Source organism: Tachyglossus aculeatus, chromosome X1, assembly GCF_015852505.1.
Source record: "Tachyglossus aculeatus isolate mTacAcu1 chromosome X1, mTacAcu1.pri, whole genome shotgun sequence".
NCBI classification, from domain to species: Eukaryota; Metazoa; Chordata; class Mammalia; order Monotremata; family Tachyglossidae; genus Tachyglossus; species Tachyglossus aculeatus.
Window position 1 is genome coordinate 50,305,628 of NC_052101.1, and position 20,621 is coordinate 50,326,248.

The 20,621-nt window shown below is 47.5% G+C and overlaps 1 protein-coding gene across 4 annotated transcripts in view; it reads right to left on the minus strand.

Annotated features, from left to right (window-relative positions):
• The window catches only part of LOC119950012 (core histone macro-H2A.1), a 111,431-nt gene that overhangs the window by 18,179 nt on the left and 72,631 nt on the right, over positions 1 to 20,621 (minus strand). The window contains exons 3-6 of one of the 4 annotated variants that reach the window (XM_038771893.1): positions 17,511 to 17,617; positions 16,082 to 16,279; positions 11,401 to 11,511; positions 2,222 to 2,321 (exon numbers count right to left, since the gene is read on the minus strand). In XM_038771893.1, coding sequence (XP_038627821.1) covers positions 2,222 to 2,321; positions 11,401 to 11,511; positions 16,082 to 16,279; positions 17,511 to 17,617 — 516 coding nt within the window. Of the gene's footprint in view, positions 1 to 472; positions 564 to 2,221; positions 2,322 to 11,400; positions 11,512 to 16,081; positions 16,280 to 17,510; positions 17,618 to 20,621 lie in introns of all 4 variants that reach the window. The other 3 variants (XM_038771892.1, XM_038771889.1, XM_038771891.1) reach the window with 3 other exon arrangements.

Sequence of the window (20,621 nt, forward strand, 5' to 3'; positions counted from 1 at the left end):
AAGCTAGGAAGGACATTTGCATTATCTGGTCCCCAGGACCCAGGTCAGGAGAGATAGCATCTCCAGTTTTTTCCAGATTGGGGCGGGGGTGCTGGAAGTTCTTTCAATTTCCTCAGGCCACTGTCCAGCGGGACTCAAGACAAGATTGAATGATTTACCTTTTGTGCACTTTCTGCCAGAGGACCACATCTAGTGGCCCCCCGTGGAAAACAATCCTCAAATGACCATGCGGCTGTCACTGGCCAGCTACTGGCTTGCCACTGGCGTTTGGATTGCATAGGCTCAATTTCAGAGCGGAACTGCTTCGAGGCCCTTCAACGCCACCAGACTTGGCTCCAACCCCACCAGCGGCACTGGACTGCTGGAAGCGAGAATCGAACGCCGCCCTGCCCGGCTCTCCGAAGGACCAAGCTCCCTGCGGCCGACCGACCATGCACACACACAAACTCCGCAGTACTGGACTTTCCATTACCTACTTCACCACCGGTGTAGAAGTCAGAGTTTGTCGGGTGCACGACAGCGTCACTGTCGATCGTGGCAATGTCAGCCTGAACAACTTGCAACTATAACGGGTAAACAGACGGGTATCAACCATGTTGGTCCGAGAGACCTTCCGCCCAGGCTCTCTACGTTCACGGCTGTGCCAGAGTCCAGGTGAGCCTACCTGCTGGATTCCAGTTTACGAGCCCAGACGGGAATCCCAGGGGTGTGTTCCCAGGTGGGTGGGGGTTGGGGGACAGGTTCGGGAAAGATGGGAAGAGGAAGATCAAACGGGACAAGTTGAAATGAAAACAGTTGAATGACAGGTCTGAAAAAAAAATCACATGAGATCACTGCTACCAATTCATGCCTGTTTGTCTTTGCAGAAACCTACTCGCTGGCACCCTGCACGGAAGGAAACTAAAATATGGCATCTGGTGGAAGAGAGAAATTCTGCATCAGTGGCCCAATCCAAATAAGTAGTTTCTCCATTTTGTCATCAGCAAAGAGCTAGCAGGTTTTCTTTTAAAACTTGTGACAGTCATCATTTTGTCTGCCTTAAAGAGTTGCCTCCTTTAAACAGAGAAAACAGTATTTTTGAGTGGGAAGTGTGGGGTGTGCTTTTTTAAACCAGAGAGAAATATATATTCCAGATCTAGCACTTTGTTTAAATTTGGTCTTTGGGTTTTCTTTTTGTTTGATTGTTTTTTAACGGCATTGTTAAGTGCTTACTATAAGCCAGGCACTGTACTAAGCCCTGGGGAGGATACAAGCTAATCACGTCCCACATGGGGCTCACAGTCTTAATCTCCATTTTACAGATGAGGTAACTGAGGCATAGAGAAGATAAGTGACTTGCCCAAGGTCACACAGCAGGCGGAGTGGAGCTGGGATTAGAACTAGGGTCCTCTGATTCCCAGGCCCTTTCTCTATCCAGTAGGCCACACTGCTTCTCTCCGAGGTTGTTTTGCACTTGAATCAGAAGCGATCTCTCCCATCCACCAATATAGCGTCCTGGCGGGAGAGTTTCAGATAGAGGCAGACAGATCACCTGGTGTTTCTTGCACTTGTTCCGGTGGAGGATGCTAAATATACGGGCAGAGGAATTCCAGAGGCTAAGTGGATATTTATTAATAAGATGATTTCCATAGCAAAATATCGCTGGACTGGATAAAAGCCACAGACAAAGCTAAATCACGTATAGGCACATTCAAGCTTACCTTGCTGGAGCAATTATTATGATACTGTTTTCACTGGGAGACATAAATGCTGCTGCCCAGGTAAGTAATAAATATAAGGATAATCCATTTACTGGATGCAGTTCGATGTTCCGAGCCAGTGTTTTATGGTTCCCTCCCACCTGCTTACTTTGATGATGTTTAGAATAAAGATCCAAATGGAGAAGCTCTTATTTGAAGTAGCCCAAGTTTCAGGCCTAAAGAAATCAATAGAGAAATAAATTTCCCCCACCCCAAGCCGGCAGTCAGTTGACGATCGCTATGGAAAAGAATTTAGGTGTTGATGTATTCACAGCCAATGGAAGGGGGCCAGTCCCAAAGAACGAAATATGCCTTGGCCCGAACAGTGGCGCTGAACTTACTGAAGGCTCTCCCCAGCCCCCTGGGCCCAGATGTAAATCGAGGTTTGAGAAGTTTGGAGATGGAGGGTGTGCAGAGGCCCAAATTCCGGTTGCCATAGTTCTCGTCCGACTGCCGGTCGTGCCGACCCCAACCCCATTTACCTAGGTCATCTTTAAGGTCAATGTCGGCATTGGTAGGATTGATAATGGCCTCCACCTCAAAGCCGGCTAAATTACTGATCTCACTGTGAATTAGGTTCAGCTGAAAAGAAAAGCATGAGGTGGGAAATAACCGGACGGCTGGGAAATCACAGAAAAGTCGCAGAAACGTAAGCTTGCCACACAAGACGGGCTGGGGGTGCTGGGGAGGCGCAGGGCACAGAAGTGTGATTTGCCAAAATGGAGCACTTTCAAACCCAAGACTCAAATGCTTCTTGGAGTTCTAGAAGTAGGTGTGATTGCAGCTGGGCAGGCTGAACCTGGGCAAACCAGAGGAGGCAGCGGTGATGGATGGGGCAGCCCCGGGGAACCAGGTTCCAGTCTTCCTTCAGTTGTTAGGCAGGTCTACCCACAGGGCAGCCTCCGGCATCCAGGCTTGGTGTGAGGGAGTAGCCCAGGAAGGATTGAGCACTCGTTCCCATTTGGAGTACTGCAAGGTGTCAGGGCCCACCTGGTTTGTTAAATCTGAGGTAGGCGGTGCTATAGAATGGGGGCAGATTATAGATGAGTGATGACATGCCCAGCAATCCCAAAGAAGGAAGACCTCTGTGGTTTAGTCAGGAGGAGGCAGGGGGGAGCAGTTATAATGGCCTGTTGCCTAGCAACACCCATCGTTAAGTCTCAGAATCCCTCAGGGGCACCTGCAGGGACAAAACAACACAGACCCTTGGGCCATCTTTGCATCTGTGGCATTTTTCTAAACTCATTGGGTAGAGCTGTTCTGGAACTGAATGGGCGTGGTCTTCAGTTAGGTTCCCTTCTAACCAAAAAATAGGCTTCTGTTTGAAGGCAACTGTGCAGCAGCTCTGCCTCAGTCCTCCACAGTATCCCTGGGAACAATGAGATGTGTGAAAACAGCACAGGGCCGCACATTCTGCATTCAGTGAGGGGTTCACAAGACTCAGCCTGGTTTGGTTTCAGTGTCGGGGGCCGTGCTGAGGCCCAAGGCCCTACCAGTTGGGTATTAGCAAATGCAGATTTTTAAAGCCTTTGCCACGATTTTTCCAAGCCTTATGCTTGGAAAGTAACTCATCAACATTGTTCCAGTAAGGATTTTTTAAAAAACAAATTCCAATTGGCCCCTCGCAGGTGACCCCAGGCCAGCACAGGCAAGGCTCCTGGTCTCCTCGAAAGCAGCCAGGGTGCAAGTGAGAATCTGCTGCTTCTCAGCTCCAGCCAGCAAGCCTGCACAGCCATGGAGGCCACAGAGGTTTTATTCAGGACTCTGATCCTCCCGAGAAAAGTTGAGGGTAGAGGTGGTAGCAACGCCAGTCTCTATTATAATTCACATTCAGCCCCCTGAATTTCTGGAGTGGGACACCAGATTTAAAAACCACTCTCCAACACAGACAAGCTCAGAACCCTCCACAGACCCTAGTTTCCGAGTCTCAGAAATAGCTCTTTCTCAAAATCGGGGGCCTTACTGGAAGCACGAGGAATCCTCTCTTAGGGAGATGGTTAGTGGAAAGAGACTTAGTCACTGGGTCAAAGTCAGGGTCTGAATGCCAGAGGCACATGAATGATCATGTTTAATTTCTGGCTGAGTAGAGGTGGTGAATATTCCAGTAGAGGCTGATTTGGTGCGGAATGTCAGCAAGTGAACTCGGCTGCCATATTTGCAATTTGGATCCTATCAGTTACCTCATCTGTAAAATGGGGATTAAGACTGTTAGCCCCACGTGGGACAACCTGATCACCCTGTATCCTCCCCAGCGCTTAGAACAGTGCTTTGCACATAGTAAGCGCTTAATAAATGCCAATTATTATTATTATTATTATTATATGTTTTCAGTTCTCATCCACCCAGGAGGGGCACACTTCAAGGTAAACAAATGAACTGTTTTCAGAGGGCTCAGGGTAATAGTCAGGGCCCAGGGAACTGTAGTTCTGCCCAGGTGTTTGTTAAATCAACAGGACTTACAGTTGCAGAAACCATTCTTTTCAGGATGAGGCAAATGGCCTCTTCAGACAAGAGACTTTTGAGTTATGTGTGGATGAAAAGGAATAATATCATTTGAGTCTTGCATTTGATTTCATGCAAATGATGTTTAAAAACTCAAATTAAGACAATAGCAACAGAACCGTTTGAGGGCGAGAGGAGTAACAGGTTGACAAGGGTTGAGCAATATGAACTGGAATTTGTTCCAAATGATTATTACAGGTTCCATTTAAAATTGTCCAGACTCGATCCCTCTAAGACGCCCAATTCTTCCCTCCCCTATCCTCTCACTGTTCTGATGTGGGAACCAGAAAGACGCTCGGTTATTTTTACTGTACAACTCAATTCCACAAAATTGGCCATGTCTGTCCTTGGGCAGGTGAATGCCTACATATGGTCAAACCGGACAGCTGGTGATGAGATTATGGAGCTGAGGGGGGCCTGACTCTCGGCACTGCTAGAATTAGATCTGCTTCAAACACAAATCACCAACTCTCCCGGTGGGTTTATTGCTCTGACATCTGAATGGCTTGGTCCTGGTCTCCTGTTCTCCAGTGAGCAGGTGGCCCTTTTTTCCCCCACCAGGGGCTTGTCATTGACAACGTGCAGCGAACTGTCTTGGGCCTGACACCTCCATCGACAACCTGAATGCTGGCAGAGAGAGAGCGATCCCGCATGCGGTTGGCTAGCCCCTCGGCCGATGGGGCCTGACCTGAATGGGACATTGGTGATTGGAACTGCAGTCAGTACACACAGGGGCTGACGTTCAGTGAGGGCCAGGGATCCTTGAAGTCGGGCAAATGATCCTGCCGAAAAACTCCTCATTTGTCCCACCCCCATCTTTCAATTCAGGCCAAAGTGAATGGCAAAGTGAGAAAGCGTCAGAAGTGAAGCACTGGCGTTAAGGAGCCAGTTGGCAGACACAGGTTGGGGAGGATACTGTGATCTCAGCATGTAGGACCCTCGATGAAACCCTCCCATTGGACTCAACACAGGTGAGACCCTTCAGCGATACTGCATCCAGTCCTGGGGCCACAATTGGGGAAAGCCCATCAGAGAAACTCAGTAGGGCTTGTAGGAGAGTCACACGCTGAAGGATTTGAAGACGAGATCTGGGGAAGTGGGGATCCATCAGCCCATGTGTGCAAGGGAAGGCTGAGAACAGGGTGGCAGGAAATGGGTTTAAGTGCCCATACGGGGGATGTAAATCAGATCTAGGGAAGCGTTTTCAGATGCTGCTGCTCAGCCTCATAAGGAGATGTTTAAGGGGAGTGTGGACTCTCATTCTACGGGATTCTAGGAAAATGGGATCAATTCTCAACCCATGTGTGTCCTGTTGGAGGGAAGGCGCAGAACCTGGGGACAGGAAACTTTCCTTTCCAGTCAAGGATTGTCTTTGTTTCTTCTTTGACCTAAATACTCAAATCTCCTAAAAGTGGGATGTGATTTCTGGCCTCTCACGTTCTCTGTCTGGAAAACAAAGAATCTCCAGAAGCCTGTTGAGTCTTCAGCCCCTTGGGGATGTCCCACATGTTCCTTGCCCTAATAACAAAGCAAAAACACCTCACAGGGACCAAACCCTGTCACCAGCCAGGACCTGGAAGGGATGCTTTGGATTACTAAGACTTTCCCCAAGTCCATAAACTGAGTGGCTTCCAGGATGGAGGGCTATTTGGATGGGGCTTCGAGAGCAATGGGTGAGGAGGCCCTGCTCTCCAGATTTGGTGCTCTCTGGACAGGGTACTGCTCTTTCAACATGTATAATTGCACCTATTCTCTTTTTCTCCAATTTCTCTACAGGCTGGGCCAGTAAGGTGCAAAGAAACACTGGAAGATCCCACAGACGGCACCTTTGTAGAGAAATCGGGGGATGCCGATAATCTCTGAGTTGCCCGCTGCACTGGTGGCCGATGAGCACCCAGAGAGGGCTTTTCAACCCCATCTGAATTGCGCCCTAGTAGGTAGCAGTAACAGACCCCACCTTCGTCACTTCCTGAGCCAGGATGGAGAAGAAAATACTGTGTCTTCGGACGGACCAACTGGGCTCCTTCGTGCTTCTTGAGAAATCTTCTGCCTATAGCAAGTGTCGCAATTCCCACAGCCATGAAGATGGGAAGCAAAGCCCAGTGTGCTCGCCTTTGCTTGGCCACTGTGTTGGTTATCTGAAACTCCTTGTGCGCAGGTAACGTACTGCCCAACTCCATTGTATTTTCCCTCTTCCAAGAACTCATTAAATGCTCAATAAATACCACTGATGGACTAATCTGCTTGTGAGGATTTACTATGAATTTTCTAGGGCTTTTCCCTTTCCAGGGCTAAGCGAGGCACTGATGGTGCCAAGAAAAAAACAAATGACTAAAATGAATTTGCAGTGTTTGCCACAGATTCCTAGGAACACACTTAGATGTGTTTTGAAAAGACTGTCAGATTAAAAATGTTCTGCAAAAAGGGTGTCCTTTTTTTTGCAGCACTTGCACGCAACAATGACAAAGCAAAAATGTTAACTGATTCCAATTCACAGCACCATTTCAGGTCTTCGAGCAATTTAACAGCTCGCTATTTATTTGCACCTGGCAAGAAGTTCCAGAATCATAAAAGCAATTATTCTGGCGATATTAATATGTCAGGTGTAACATCATTAGCAAGATGTCCAGTTTGCTAAATCCACTTCTTTCCTGCAAGTAGCTTAGCAACCAACATTCAGAACTTAGGGAGCCAACAGATTGCATCCTTTCCACCCACTGGGTTGGAGCCCCCCAGGCATTTGGTCTCTCCTACGCCAGGATGGGAGATGCCAATGCCCACCTGAAAAGTGAGACTTTGGGTTATAAAGAGGTGAGCCAAGAGATGATTCTGGGAGTGCTAACAAAACTTTTTTCTTAGCCAAAAGCAAACTCCTATCTGGTTTAAGCTTCTCAATTTCGCAGATTTAAAGGGAACCACAAAATTCTGGAGCAGGAACCCTCCATTGTCTATTTTTCTGTAAAAATAATGATGGGGTTAATTCCATGACTATTCACAACACAAGATGAAACAGATTTTCTGACTCTAATTAGATGAACCACTGAACTTGTGTAAAGTACATTCTTAAGCTAAAATTCTCTAAGACCAAAATGCTTACTTGTTATACATGACAACAGGCTGGATTGAAACTCTGATGCATTTTGTGGTGTTCTGAGGTTTCCTTGTGAGGCCTGTAGGTCTACCTTTTGTCAACAAAATGCCCACTTTCACTGGAGACCACATTTTTCTACTGTTTTTTGCATTGTACTCTTTATGTGTTTCAGATCGTCAATTATTTTATGATGTGAAGAGGATTTGGGTACTGGACTAGCCTAAATGCCTCATAAGCACTGGAATACACATAGAAAGACAGAATCGTGGGTTCTGGGTCACTGCTTTCTAAGAATTAATAGTCTGACAGGGTTATTCAATTCATTATATACACTGTCAGCCTCTTACATTTTAGTAAAATTTCATCAAATTAAATGGCTCTAAAGAGTGTAAATCATCATACCATTTTCTAAGTCACATGGTGATCTGTTGACATTCATTCTTTATGATTTTTCTGACTACCTACAAATAGCGGGTAATTAGCATTGAGCTTTCAAAAATCCATTTATTTCCCCAACAGTGATTTCTGTGGAGCCCTGTTATGGCATGTAAATTAGAGAGGCTCTTATGTGCTGGCAACACCTCTTCTAACCTCGATCATTACCCCTTTCTGATGGGCGATAATCTGAATAGGAGGATAATGAATCCACCACTTAGGGGCGAGAAGAGGCCCCATTCCCTGGGGAAAGGAAACCCCTCCTCCCCCCCAGCTATTGTGCAGTGCAATGGAGAGAGGGATGCCCTGTATTTACTACCTACTGATGAAAGCAGAGCCTTGTGCTAGACACCACAGCTATTCTAAGCTGTAATACTGAAGGGGGACTGCTGATGCAGTTACTAAAGTGGAAATGTGAGGGTGTACACAGTCCAGTCAAAACCTTCTCACTGTACCTCGATCTCATCTATTTTGCTGCCAATCTCTCACCCACATCCTGCCTTGGCCTGGAATGCCCTCCCTCTTCATATCCAACAGACAATTACTCTCTCCTCCTTGAAAGCCTTAATGAAGACATTCCTCCAAGAGGGCGTCCCTGCCCAAGGCCTCTTTTGCTCTTCTCCCACTCCCTTCTATGTTGCCTTCACTTGCTCCCTTTATTCATTCCAACCCTCCCAGCCCCACAGCACTTATGAACATATCTGTAATTTATTTATATTAATGTTTGCCTCCCTCTCTCAACTGTAAGCTCACTGGGGGCAGGGAATACATTGGTTATATTGTTATACTGCAGTGCTTTGCGCTCAATAAATATGATTGACTGACAGAAAACCAACTGGGCAACTACCTGATCCATTTGCTCTGTGTTGCTAGGACCACCAGCTGACTCAGGCCCCGGAGAGGATTTCTTGGTCAGAACTGAGCAGCCTAGAGAGAGGCAGTAATTGCTTCCTCTTCCCTTTCCCACAGGTACTGAGGGCCACAATCAACCAGCTGACTCCCAACCCAGGCTGAGCCTCTCTTCAGATACACGGTGGGTAGCAGCTACCTGGCTGAGCTGAGCTCCCTCAGCTACCTGGCCTCAGATCCCTCTCATTTTCTCTTCTCCCTCCCCAAGAAACTGTTCCTGGAGTAGTCGCCACCCTCTCTCAGGAGGTAGTCCAACACCTCCATGGAGCTCTCCACTGATGAAGTCCAGAGATCCCAGGCCACTGGGGGTTTACCCAATCTTGGGAACAGGCTCCTGCTCGCAACCCACCAACCACTGAGAGAGAAATCTGCTCACCTTCCTAGCACTAATGATGCTAGGAAGGCTACAGCAGTTTGCAACCAAGGACTGTTTGTTGCCTGGGAGGAGGGAGGTTTGAGGACTGTCCTCCCCCATTCCCACCCCTACACACTTTTCAGCTATTGAATGTAATATTGTTCCAGTCCGAACTAACAGTGTTATACTGGAAAGCTGAATTTGTCATTACTTTTTGTCTGTAGTTTATCTTTCTGTGTGTGTCCATCCTCCCTCCGAGTGGGACAGGGATTGTATCTGATCTGATTAGGTGGGAATCCTGATCATCTGGGACCCTGCAAAAATAGCTGGTTAAAGTGGGTGGCAAAGGTTGCTACAGGGGCTACCCAGGCAACCAGTGCTCCCATTTAGATCTACTGACTCAGGCTCCCACGCCAGCTCAGAAATGAGGGCAACAGTCTGTGTCTTCCTGGCCTTAACACATCGGGAAGCTGTAGCCTCTAAGGACCAGGACTTTAACTCTTCTTCCCTCCCTGACCAACATCTTCAACTGCTCACTCTCTGGGCTCATTCCCCTCTGCCATCAAATACACTAACATCTCCCCTATCCTTCCAGATCTCTCTTGACCCCACTGCACTCTCCAACTCCCATCCCTTCTTCCTCCTTCCATTCCAGCCAAACTCCTTGAAAGGGTTGGATACACCTGCCGCCTCAACTTCCTCTTCTCCAATTCCCTTCTTGAACTTCTACAATACAGTTTCTTCCCTCTGCACTCCACTGAGACCACTCTCTACAAGATCACAATGACCTACTGCTTGCCAAATCTAAGACTCCACTACATCCCGAGTCTCCTTATGCTCTTATTCCCCTCAACATTGTTAGCCGCCCCCTGCTCCTGGAAACACTATCCCACCTTGATTTGACTGACACAGTTCTCTACTGGTACCTCTATGGCCTGGCTTTCTCGGTCCCTATTGCCAATTCTGCCTCTGGCCTAACTGTGGGTATCACTCACGGCTCTTTTCTGCACCTTCCTCTCTTCTCCCTTTAAGTCACTCCTTTTGGGATCTCATTCGCTCCCACAGCTTCAATTACCACCTCTTATGCAGATGACATCCCAAATCTACATCACTGGACCCGATCTCTCTCCTTTTTTACAGTCTGGCATCTCCTCCTGCCTACAGGATATCGCTACCTGAATATCCCACTGGCACCTCAAGCTCAATATATCTAAAACTGAACTTCTCACCTTCCTCCCAAATCCTCTCCTCCACCAACTTCCCCATCACAATCGACCCATCCCCAACCATCAAGGCTCACAAACCCATATCCTCGGCACTGTCCGTGACTCCTCCCTCTCTTTTAACTCCCATGTTCAGTTAGCAGTTACATAAACCTGGACATTTCTCCTCCACAGCATTTCCAGGCCCTACCCCTTCCTTTCCATCCAAACGGCCACCCGGCTGATCCAGGCACTTGATATCTGTACTGTATATTCGACTGTGGTTTGAAAGGGCTGTTCATTAATGGTGAACATTCATGAACATTCATACACATTTGGGGACTTTAATAAAAGTCTACGTGCTCCCAATGAAGTACAATTGGCTTTTCCAAAACCCTAGGTCTCCTTTACATCCTGGGGCAGCTCAAAACTATCCTGGCCAGGAATGAAAAAAAAGTTTGAGAAGTAGTCTGGTTTCTCAGAAAGTGAAAGCGATGCAGTAAGTACAATGTAGTAAACATAGACTTGCTAAATACTCTTCACTTTCAAATTGTGTATGGGTATATAAAAACACTCTGAGGATCAGGGAAATTTCTATCAAAAAACGAAAATGAAATTCTTCCAGATGTGGTAAGTGACCTGCCAGCTGTTCCCACTTGTTTTCTGCCAAGGGCTCCTTTGGCATCTGGCTAATTTCATGGTCTATCTTCATCTATAGAGCTCCTAACACACACCATGCACAGGAGGGAACGTAATATTATCTGTTGACAATATATTATATACGAGCCTTTCCTGCCCTCACACCTTCCAGTCCCTGTGTCTTTAGCCTTTCAATATCCCAGACTTATGGCCTTTCCCCTCCACCAGCCCCCACCAGTAATTCAATTCCCTGCCGTTTCCCTAGGCTTGCATTTCCAGCCCTTTTTCTTTCTCTTCCTCAAGCATTCCCAGAATTCACTCCAGTTCTCATTTCCATTCCCCTTTCATCTCTCATCTCCCAATCTCTTGCCCCTCATTCACACCCTCTTCCACTCCGTGGCTGGTTGCTTTTAGTACTGAAGACACCCTCCCACCCCCATCCTCCCCCAAGAGCCCAGATTTCCATTTTCAAATCCCAGGAGAGTGGCTCTCAGACGAATGGCAGTTTTTGGAGGTGTACTAACATACCTTCTGGCCAAGGAAGAGGCTTTTGGTCGAGAGCACGGTGAAGCCATCTGCAGGTGTGCCTTCCGTTGTGCTGTCTGCACTGGCTGCCTTGCTGACTTCACCCTGCTTCTTCTTGCAAAAACAGAGTGGGTTAGTTGACCTCCCCTGGTGGAGGCACTTGCGGACGTCACTGTGGTGGAATTCAACCCATGAGCTGGAGACCCAGAGAACATATAAAGGGCAGTACATGGGGGCCCGGCCTCTGGGAGCTACTCAGTTGGGGACCGCTGAATGCCACGATCAGCTTGTAAGAGAGGGGAACCAGCCAAACGTTGTAGGGGTCTGGAATTCTGTTGTAGGACTAGGCCAGCTCCCTGGCTCTGGATGAAACCTACCACAAATTTGGTGTGCAGGTCTCATGTAATGTTCAATTGCGAGGTTAGGGTCAATTGAGGATGAACTTTTAAGAGATGGCGGTGGCGGTCATGGCATCCCAGGTTTTCTCCAGGACCTTTCCTGGGTCAGGGCGGGGCTGGGACAAAAGGAATTCCAGAGACTCGAGCAACTGGTGCACCAGGGGCAGCTTTAAAAAAAGAGTTCTTTCCACCCTGGCCCTCCTGACCAGAATGGTTATCACAGACCAGTGGTATTTATCAAGTGCCTACTGGCTGCAGAGCACTGCACTCACTGCCTGGGAGAGCCCAAGAGAGTTAGAAGATACAGTCCCTGCCCTCAAAAACTTTACAATATAGTAGGAGAGAAAGCTGTAAAATTCAAAGGAAGAAATGAATGACCAGGGCCTAATGAGAAATAGTGGGGCCTGATGAAAAGAGTTCAGTCCTGGGAGACAGAAGACTCAGGTTTTAATCCTGAGTCCTCATGGTGAGTGTTGAATTATATTGGACAAGTCACTTCACTTCTCTGTACCTCAGTTTCCTCAACTGTAAAATGGGATTCAATACCGATTCTCTCTCTCCCATAGACTGTGAACTCGATGTGGGAAGGGACTATGTCCAATCTGATTATTTTATATTTACCCCAGAGTTTAGAACGGGACTTGACACATAGTAAGTGCTTAACAAATAAAACAATTATTAGTAGCAGTAGAGTACATCAATTGATATACGTAAGTGCTGTAAGTATGTATTCATCACTTACTTTGTTACATAAATATTTATTACTCTGCCCCAAAAACCCTCTGCAGCTCATCAAGCCCCATGAGGAGAAGGGAAGGTCATCTGGGGATGTCAATATTGGTGATTTCGGCCTACCCAGACCCATAAATGAACAGTGTTCCCATTGAGTCTTTCCCAAATCAGGTTTAATGAACCCTGACGGATCCCCTCACTGGATCCAAATGCTCTGATATAAATCGTGCAATAGTCCAAATGATGCAAACAAACCCAATGGTACAGAACCGAAAAAGAATACTGCGTTTTCGAAGAGGACAGTCCCCAGCAGACTTAAAACGAGCCACACATAAATCACATTCAAAGACCTTTTAAGACTTTTCTGAACTAAGACAATCAGAACAGCAGGACTCTCATCTGTCTTGCAGGAGTCGAAACCACAATTTACATTAAACAAATGTTTGGAAAATCAGACTTTTGTGGGTCCAATTTCAATCCCCCCAGGGTTTGATGTTAGCCGAATGTGAGTACAGTAAGCAGACAATATATTTGATTGTGTGGAGAAAAAACAGACCACCACAACAGACTTCCTGCTTTTATAATCAAGGGGAAAAGTTGAGTTTGGGGGTGGGGGCAATGATTGGAGGACAGCTATTTAGAAACTCTGGGCACTGAATCCAGCTACTAGGTGTCCCAAAAAAATAAAGCCCGGAGGGAGGTCAGGGTCACGAGTTCAGAAAGTCACTGGAACATTCAGAAAGTCACTGGAACATTGGAAACACCAGAGGATCAGAAATGAAGTACCAGTAATAGCAAAGGTATTTACTGAGTGCCCTTCTGAACAGTGCATTCTTCTACATACTCTGATTTTTAGAGGTGTGGGCTGGAGCTAACCAAGTTTTGAGCAGCTAAGAAAGTTTCTTCTAGGAGGAATAATAACTAGCCAGGAGGGAATAGAATGGGAAATCCAAACAGCTATGTTTGGGTTTAAGGTGGATTTAAACTGCTAAATAGGGTCAGAGACGTGGGCTGATGGAGGTCGAGAATCCTAGAGGAAGGATTTTAGTTCCACTGGGTAGATTTCAGGATGTCGCCGAGGTCAGGGAATCCTCAGTAGGGCTGTGCAGCCTCCTCTCTTCTTAAGTTTTACAAACACACCCCATTGGTCCCTTCTTCCCCATCCAGTACACACCCACCACAGAACTTCCCCTAAACCACACAGCCTTTACGAACAGGGAACGTAGCGGGGAAGAGAGAAGCATTTTCATCCACTTCAAAAACGAGCAGTGGACCATTTGGTGAAATCCCTGTGGGTTCCTGGATGTGGAATTCGGATTGAATGAAACCTTGGCGAAGTGTGGAAATAACTTCCAAGGTGTTTGTTCAATACTGTAGCTCTCTACTGAACAGTGGTGAGAATCTGAGATGGGTGGGGAGGGGAGGACTGGGAGGGTGCTATTATTGGAGTTGCTATCTTCGGGCTGACTAGCCCAGAGACCCGCCCCTGCCACCAGTCACCTGGTCCTGCCCGGCAATAAAGGGGAGAGGTGGGCCAAAGGCATTTTCTGTGGGTTTGTGGAAGGGGAGGTGGATAGTGTAGGGGTACGGATGCTAAATTCAGGGCTCTACACGCAGTTAGCACTGAATAAATACCACTGATTTGACTGATCAGTCTCTACAGGAGACTCAAATGGCCATAGCAGATTGGAATTTGTGTATGTGTCTATTAGGGGGCGGGAGGGCGGGTGGGAGGACGAGAATTTGAAGGGAAAGACCGCTTAAATATTGTAACTGTGTCTCTTTGCTGAGCAAAAGAAGTGGGAAACTTGCTTGAGGTGGAACATGAAGGAATTTCTAGGAGCCACACCCAATTTTCCCTCCATACCGCCCTAATTTTGCAGTTGAGTCCACAGCCCATCAGCATTTAAGTACTCACCACTCTCAACCTTCTCAACATGTTTATCCATCCCCTCATAGTTGCCTCTCCTTCTTGTAATTTATTGTGACATGTGTCTCCTCTGTTAAATTGTAAGCTCCTTGAGGACAGGGATGTCTACTTACTCTACTCTCCCAAGTGCTGGGCACATGTAAATGCTAAATATATATGATTGATTGATTGACTGATTGACAGAAGCACAGTCCTCCTAATGCTCGGGATTACGCCTACTACTGAGGAGCAGCATGGTGTAGTATAGAGAGCACAGGTTTGGGAATCAGAAGTTAGTGGGTTCTAATCCTGGCTCTGCCACCTGCCTGCTGTGAGACTTGGGCAAATCACTTCACTTCTCTGTGCCTCAGTTTCCTCATCTGTAAAATGAGGATTACGGCTGTCAGCCCCATGCCGTGGGGGACCGGGACTGTGTTCAACCTTATTTGCTTGTATCCACCCCGGCGCACAGTAAGCGCTTAACAAATACCATAATTATTATTATTACTCACTCTCACTGCAGGAGAGTTTTAAATGGACATTGGGAAGACCATGTTGACTCTGTGGATGGGTGGATTCTGTAACAGATCTTTCAAAATGCAAAAAGAGTCAGGCCTCTGGTACACTTAAAGTTAGAGAACCTGGGTGGGCTTCAAAATTAGTTCCAGGTTTCTTCAGCATTAGAGGTTCCTCAGATATGCAGGGGGTGAGACTTTTGCCTTGACTGTAAACTCTTCCAAGTGCTTTGTGCAGTATTCCGCCCACAGTGGGTGCCTAAGAAATATAATGGGTTTATTAGCCCCCACAGACTTTTCTTCGAGGGAAACAACATGGACCCTTGGTTCTAGCTCTGCAGGAAAAAGCACCCTGGGCTTTGATCCAAATCCCCTTCTGGAGAAGCTCAGTGCCAGCCACACTGCCGTTCCTCTGGAGAGCTAGTGCAGGCCAGATCCAAGGTTTTCCCGGAATTAGCTGGCTTTCTTACTGGTCTGAGTCTGGTTGACGGCAGACTCATTTCTGTGGCACTTCTGTGGCAACCTGATCACATCTACCCGTAGGAAGAGAGGAGCTTGCACTTTTTAGAACGGCACTTACGTGGTTCTGAAGAGAAAGCCATGCCTGCTCCTGGAAAACTCATCCCACATGAGCCCATACTATGAACTCAGCCACGGTCATTACACCCCATGGGAGGACGCGGTGGGAGGTGGCAGGGCAGGATTTGTCTTTTCTCTCCTTGTGAGCAACAGCTAGAGGCCTTATGGAATCCCTTCACTGTGTCTGAGAAAGGCAGCATGAAAGCTTTCCTGAGAGGAGGATTAGAAGTTTCTCTTCACTAATCTGCCCCCAGTCTCTCCCGATTTGCTGTAGGTCTGACCTTGGAGTACAGGTGAATGGCCAAGATGTGTTCTTAAAGATGGATAGAGCTCTTAAAGAGCAGCCTCTGATGGGGCATTTTAGGGCTCACCAGTGCTTGGCTCAGCTGCGTTGGATTCTACCCCAAGTCAGGCTCACCCTCACCAGACTCCCCCATGCCAGACTCACCTATACCAGCTTTGCCACAGATTTAACAACCACCCGGGACTCACCCACCCAGGCTTGGCCTTAGAATGTACCACCGCCCACACCAGCTTCACCGCAAAAGTACCTTAGATTTCCGTGCTCCCTTCTTGCCCCCGGCTTTCTTCGAGACAGGTTTCTTCTGGGGTGGAGACTTGGCCTTTTTGGCGGGTGGGGCTGTAATGATGGCCTCCAGCTTGCCCTTGGAGCCCCGCTTCTTGGCTAGCAACTCCGGATGGATGTTGGGTAATACACCCCCGCTGGCAATGGTCACCCCTTTTAATAGCTGTGAACAAAGCGACAGCACACGGTGAGGATCAGTGACCTCCATGTTCCTGGGGACCACTTAACATTTCACTTGCAAACTCTTCCATCCCAGGCAGCCCAGACAAACATGATGGCAATACTTGTGACAACACCTTAAACTGGTACTGGCCTCTTATTTTTCCATAGCTCATTCCCCAACATCCCTGCAAGGCAAGGAAAGGCAGGTATCCTCACTCCCATTTTACAGATGGGGAAACTGAGGCCCAGAGGAGTTAAGTGACTTGTCTAGGGTCACACAGCAGCCACAGGCAGAGCTGAGACTGGAACCCAGGTCCCCTGACTCCCCACTTCAGTGTTCTTTCTCCCAGACCACACTGCCTGAAAAAACAAGCAAATCCATCACGGTATATTATTTTTTCCATTGCTGTTCTCCAAAAGCTCAAATTTACATCCCAATATCCTCACAAAGGAGCAAACGCAAGCACAAAATTGAAGTGGGCCAGCAAAACAACACACACGTGTGTGTTTCCAAGCACCTTGGCAGTAGGCAGCAGAAGGCACCCAAGTGCAACAATCTTTTTGGAAGAGATCCCAGCTGAGCAACCAGGTTTGAAAGTTGTCATAGGCTCATGCATCCTGAAAATAATTAGACTGGGATAAAAAGAAATCAGGTGGAGGGCAAGGAAGACGGTCAATGTAACACTCCCATTCTCAAATTTAGTGCTGCCCTTATGGCTACCTCATCCTCAAAGGGGACTGGATCAAGGTTGTCTGAGCCACGAAAGGGAACCAGAGTGGGGAAGGAGGACACAGCTGTTCCTGACCCTATTTGGAAGATGAGCTGTGTGATCATGTTGCCTGGCAGATCTCCCTCTGCTGCCAGACTCCTTGCAGCCCTCTGTAATCCACTCCTCGACCCCCGCCGCATCGGAGTTGATAAGAGGAGGGCGGAAGTCCTAAGAGAAGCCGCCCAGGCCAGGAAAAAGGTGGCCCAGGTCCTGGGTGTGGTGGTCGGGGCTGTGGTCACACCACCACGGTGGCAGTGATGTCTGCAGGCTTGCTCCATACCTGACCCCCACCTGCACTAGCCCCTCTTAGAGGCCGACCAATAAGCAAGCATCGCCCACTCCCTGCTGGGATCGCTGCAGGAGTGAGGGGAGCGGAGAACCTGAGAATCCCTCTCCGGGCCCCTAGTCATCCAGTGAGTCCCCAGCCCATTGCAGCCACCATGTCCCCCACGCCCCTTATACCTGATTCAATTCTTCATCATTCGCTACAGCCAGCAGGATGTGTCTGGGAGTGACTCGCCCCTTCTTGTTGTCCCTTGCTGCGTTTCCAGCCAATTCCAGAATTTCCGCTGTGGGAAGAGGAGGAGAGAGATGTGACCTTTGGGTGTTCATGGCCCCAGCTGGGAGAACCCCCAGTGTCCAGTTAGCGGAGAGTAGGCCACTTGCCTGTCCTTCTGCAATATTCTCCCTCCCTCTTGGAAAGTTAGAGATCCCCTCATGATCCAGGGTAGGTGACAATCCACCCGCCCACCTGCAGGAATGACATTGTTGGGGAAGTGCTCTGTCCAGCGGCCCCCTGGAATCCAGTCCAGTACTCTCTCACCGATCTCTTTCCCAAAGCTGAGGTAGCAAGCTCCAGGGCCCTGGGACAGGGCCATTCACACCTATATTCAAGGCCTCAATGGTAGCTCAATTATAGGCCCTTGGCCTGCTGTTTTACTCTTGAGCAAGTCACTGAATCTCCCTGGGCTTCAGCTTCCTCATGCGGTAAATGGGATTAGATAGCTGCTAGATTAAGAAATTGTGGTATCTGTGAAGCACTGTAGTAATAATGGGGTAGATACAAGATAAGCAAGTGAGGCAGGGTCCTTGTTCCACATGCGGCTTACAGTCTAAGGTGGAGGGAAAACAGGTATTGAATCCCCATTTTACAGATGAGGAAACAGAGAATCAATCAATGGTTTTTACTGAGGGTTTACACTGGGCAGAACACTGTACTAAGCACTTGGGAGAATACTATACAACAGAGTTGCCAGACACACTCCCTGTCCATAAGGAGTTTATAGTCTAGAGGGGGAGACAGACAATAATGTACACTGTCGAAGTGTACAAAAGTGCCGAGGTGCGAGGGTGGGATGAATATTAAGAGCTTAAAGGGTATAGATCCAAGTACACAGATGACACAAAAAGGGTAAGGGAGAAGAAGAAATGCGGGTTCAGTTGGGGAAGGCCTCTTTGACAAGTTGTGATTTTAACAAGGCTTTGGAAGTGGGGAGGGTGGTGGTCTGTCATATATGAAGTGGGAGGGAGTTCCAGGCAAGAGGGGGAGGATGTGGGCACAGGGTTGATGGCGAGATAGATGGGATCGATGTACAGTGAGTAGGTTGGCGTTAGAGGAAAGAGTGTGTGGGATGGGTTGTTGTAGGAGATAAGCTAGGAGGACCACTGGGGGTTCTTGAAGAGTGGGGGAGACATAGACTGAATCTGTTTCAGAAAAACGGTTTGGGAAGTAGAGTGATGTAAGGATTGGAGTGGGGAGAGGAGGTAGGGAGGCCAGCGAAGAGGTTGATGCAGTAGTTAGGATGGGATAAGGACTTGGATCAGTGTAACAGCAATTTGGATGGAGAGGAAAAGGCATATTTTAATAATTTTATAAAGGCAGAACTGACGGGATTTAGTGACTGAATGAATATATGGTCTGAATGACAGTTATGAGACGAGAATAATGCCAGCAGTACATGCTTGGGAGATGGAGGATAGTGGTGTTGTCTACAGTGATGGGAAAAACAGGGGTGGACAGGGTTTGGGTGGGAAGATGAGGAGTTTTGTTTGAGAGATGATAAGCTTGAGGTGTTGGTGGGATATCCAAGTAGAGAAGAACTGAAGACAGGAGGAAGTGCAAGAATGCAAAGGAGAGATGTCGTGACTGGAGAGGTGGATTTGGGAATCATCCGCGGAAAGAGGGTAGTTGAAGCCGTGGGAGTGAATGAGTTCTCCAAGGCAGTGCATGTAGATGAAGAACAGAAGGGGACCCAGAACTGAGCTTTGATGGTCTCCAAGAGTTATAAAGTGGGAAGCAGTCACGGAGCTTGCAAAAGAGACTGAGAAGGAATAAAGAGGAGAAATAAGAGGAGAGCCAGGCGAGGACAGTGTCCGGGTCAGGTTGGATAATGTTTCCAGGAGAAGGGGGTGGTCCACAGTTTGGAAGGCAGCTGATAGGTGGAAGACAATTAAGATGAAATAGACGCCAATTAGATCTGGCAAGGAGGAGATCATTGGTGACCTCTGAGAGGGCAGTTACCGTGGAGTGAAGAAGGTAGAAACCAGATCAGAGGGTGTCAAGGAGCAAATTCAAGGAGAGGAAGTGGAGGCAGCAGGTGTAGACAACTCATTCAAGAAGTTTGGAGAGGAATGGTAGGGGGGAAATGGGGCGATAACTGGAGGGGGCAGGGAGTTAAAGGGAGGGTTTTATAGGTAGGGGTTACACGAGCTCGCTTGTAAACTGTGGGGAAGAAGCAAGAAGTTAAGTGACTTGCCCAAGGTCCCACAGCAGTCAAGTATTGGAGCCGAGATTAGCACCCAGGTCCCTTGACTCCCAGTACTGTGCTCTGTCCACTAAACCATGCCACTCTCACTCCCTCTTAGAGTGTGAGCCCACTGTGGTACAGCGGTTATATTTGATTCAATTACCTTAGTACTTGGCATAGAGTAAGCACTGAATACTATGATTACTGATCTTTATATTTTAGGAAGTGGGTGGGTAATGCCCAATATCATGGCCCCAAGCCATAGCAGAGATACTCAACAGAGAAAATAGGTTTTCAGCCTCTAAAATTACATTCATAAGGATGGATCTCAGAAAATCCAACTTAAAAAAATCAGATTCTTATTCCATTAGAAAAAGATCAATCAGTAGTACTTACTGATCATCTACTGTAAACAGATTACTATATTTACTAAGCACTTGATAGATCACAACAGACTAGAGGAAGAATAAATACGACAATGAATGAAGTACAAGTAGTAGTAGCATTTACTGAGTGCCCACTTGGTGTGGTACAACTTATAATAATAATAATAATAATGGTATTTGTTAAGTGCTTACTATGTGCAAAGCACTGTTCTAAGCACTGGAATATTAAGTGGTTGGGAAATACAGAATAACCAACTCAGTCCCTGCCCACAAGGAGCTTACACTCTAAACGAGGAGATAAATATAAACATACTTACAATGTTGTCAAAATAAATTCATTCAATCGTATTTATTGAGCGCTTACTGTGTGCAGAGCACTGTACTAAGCGCTTGGGAAGTACAAGTCGGCAACATATAGAGACGGTCCCTATCCAACAACG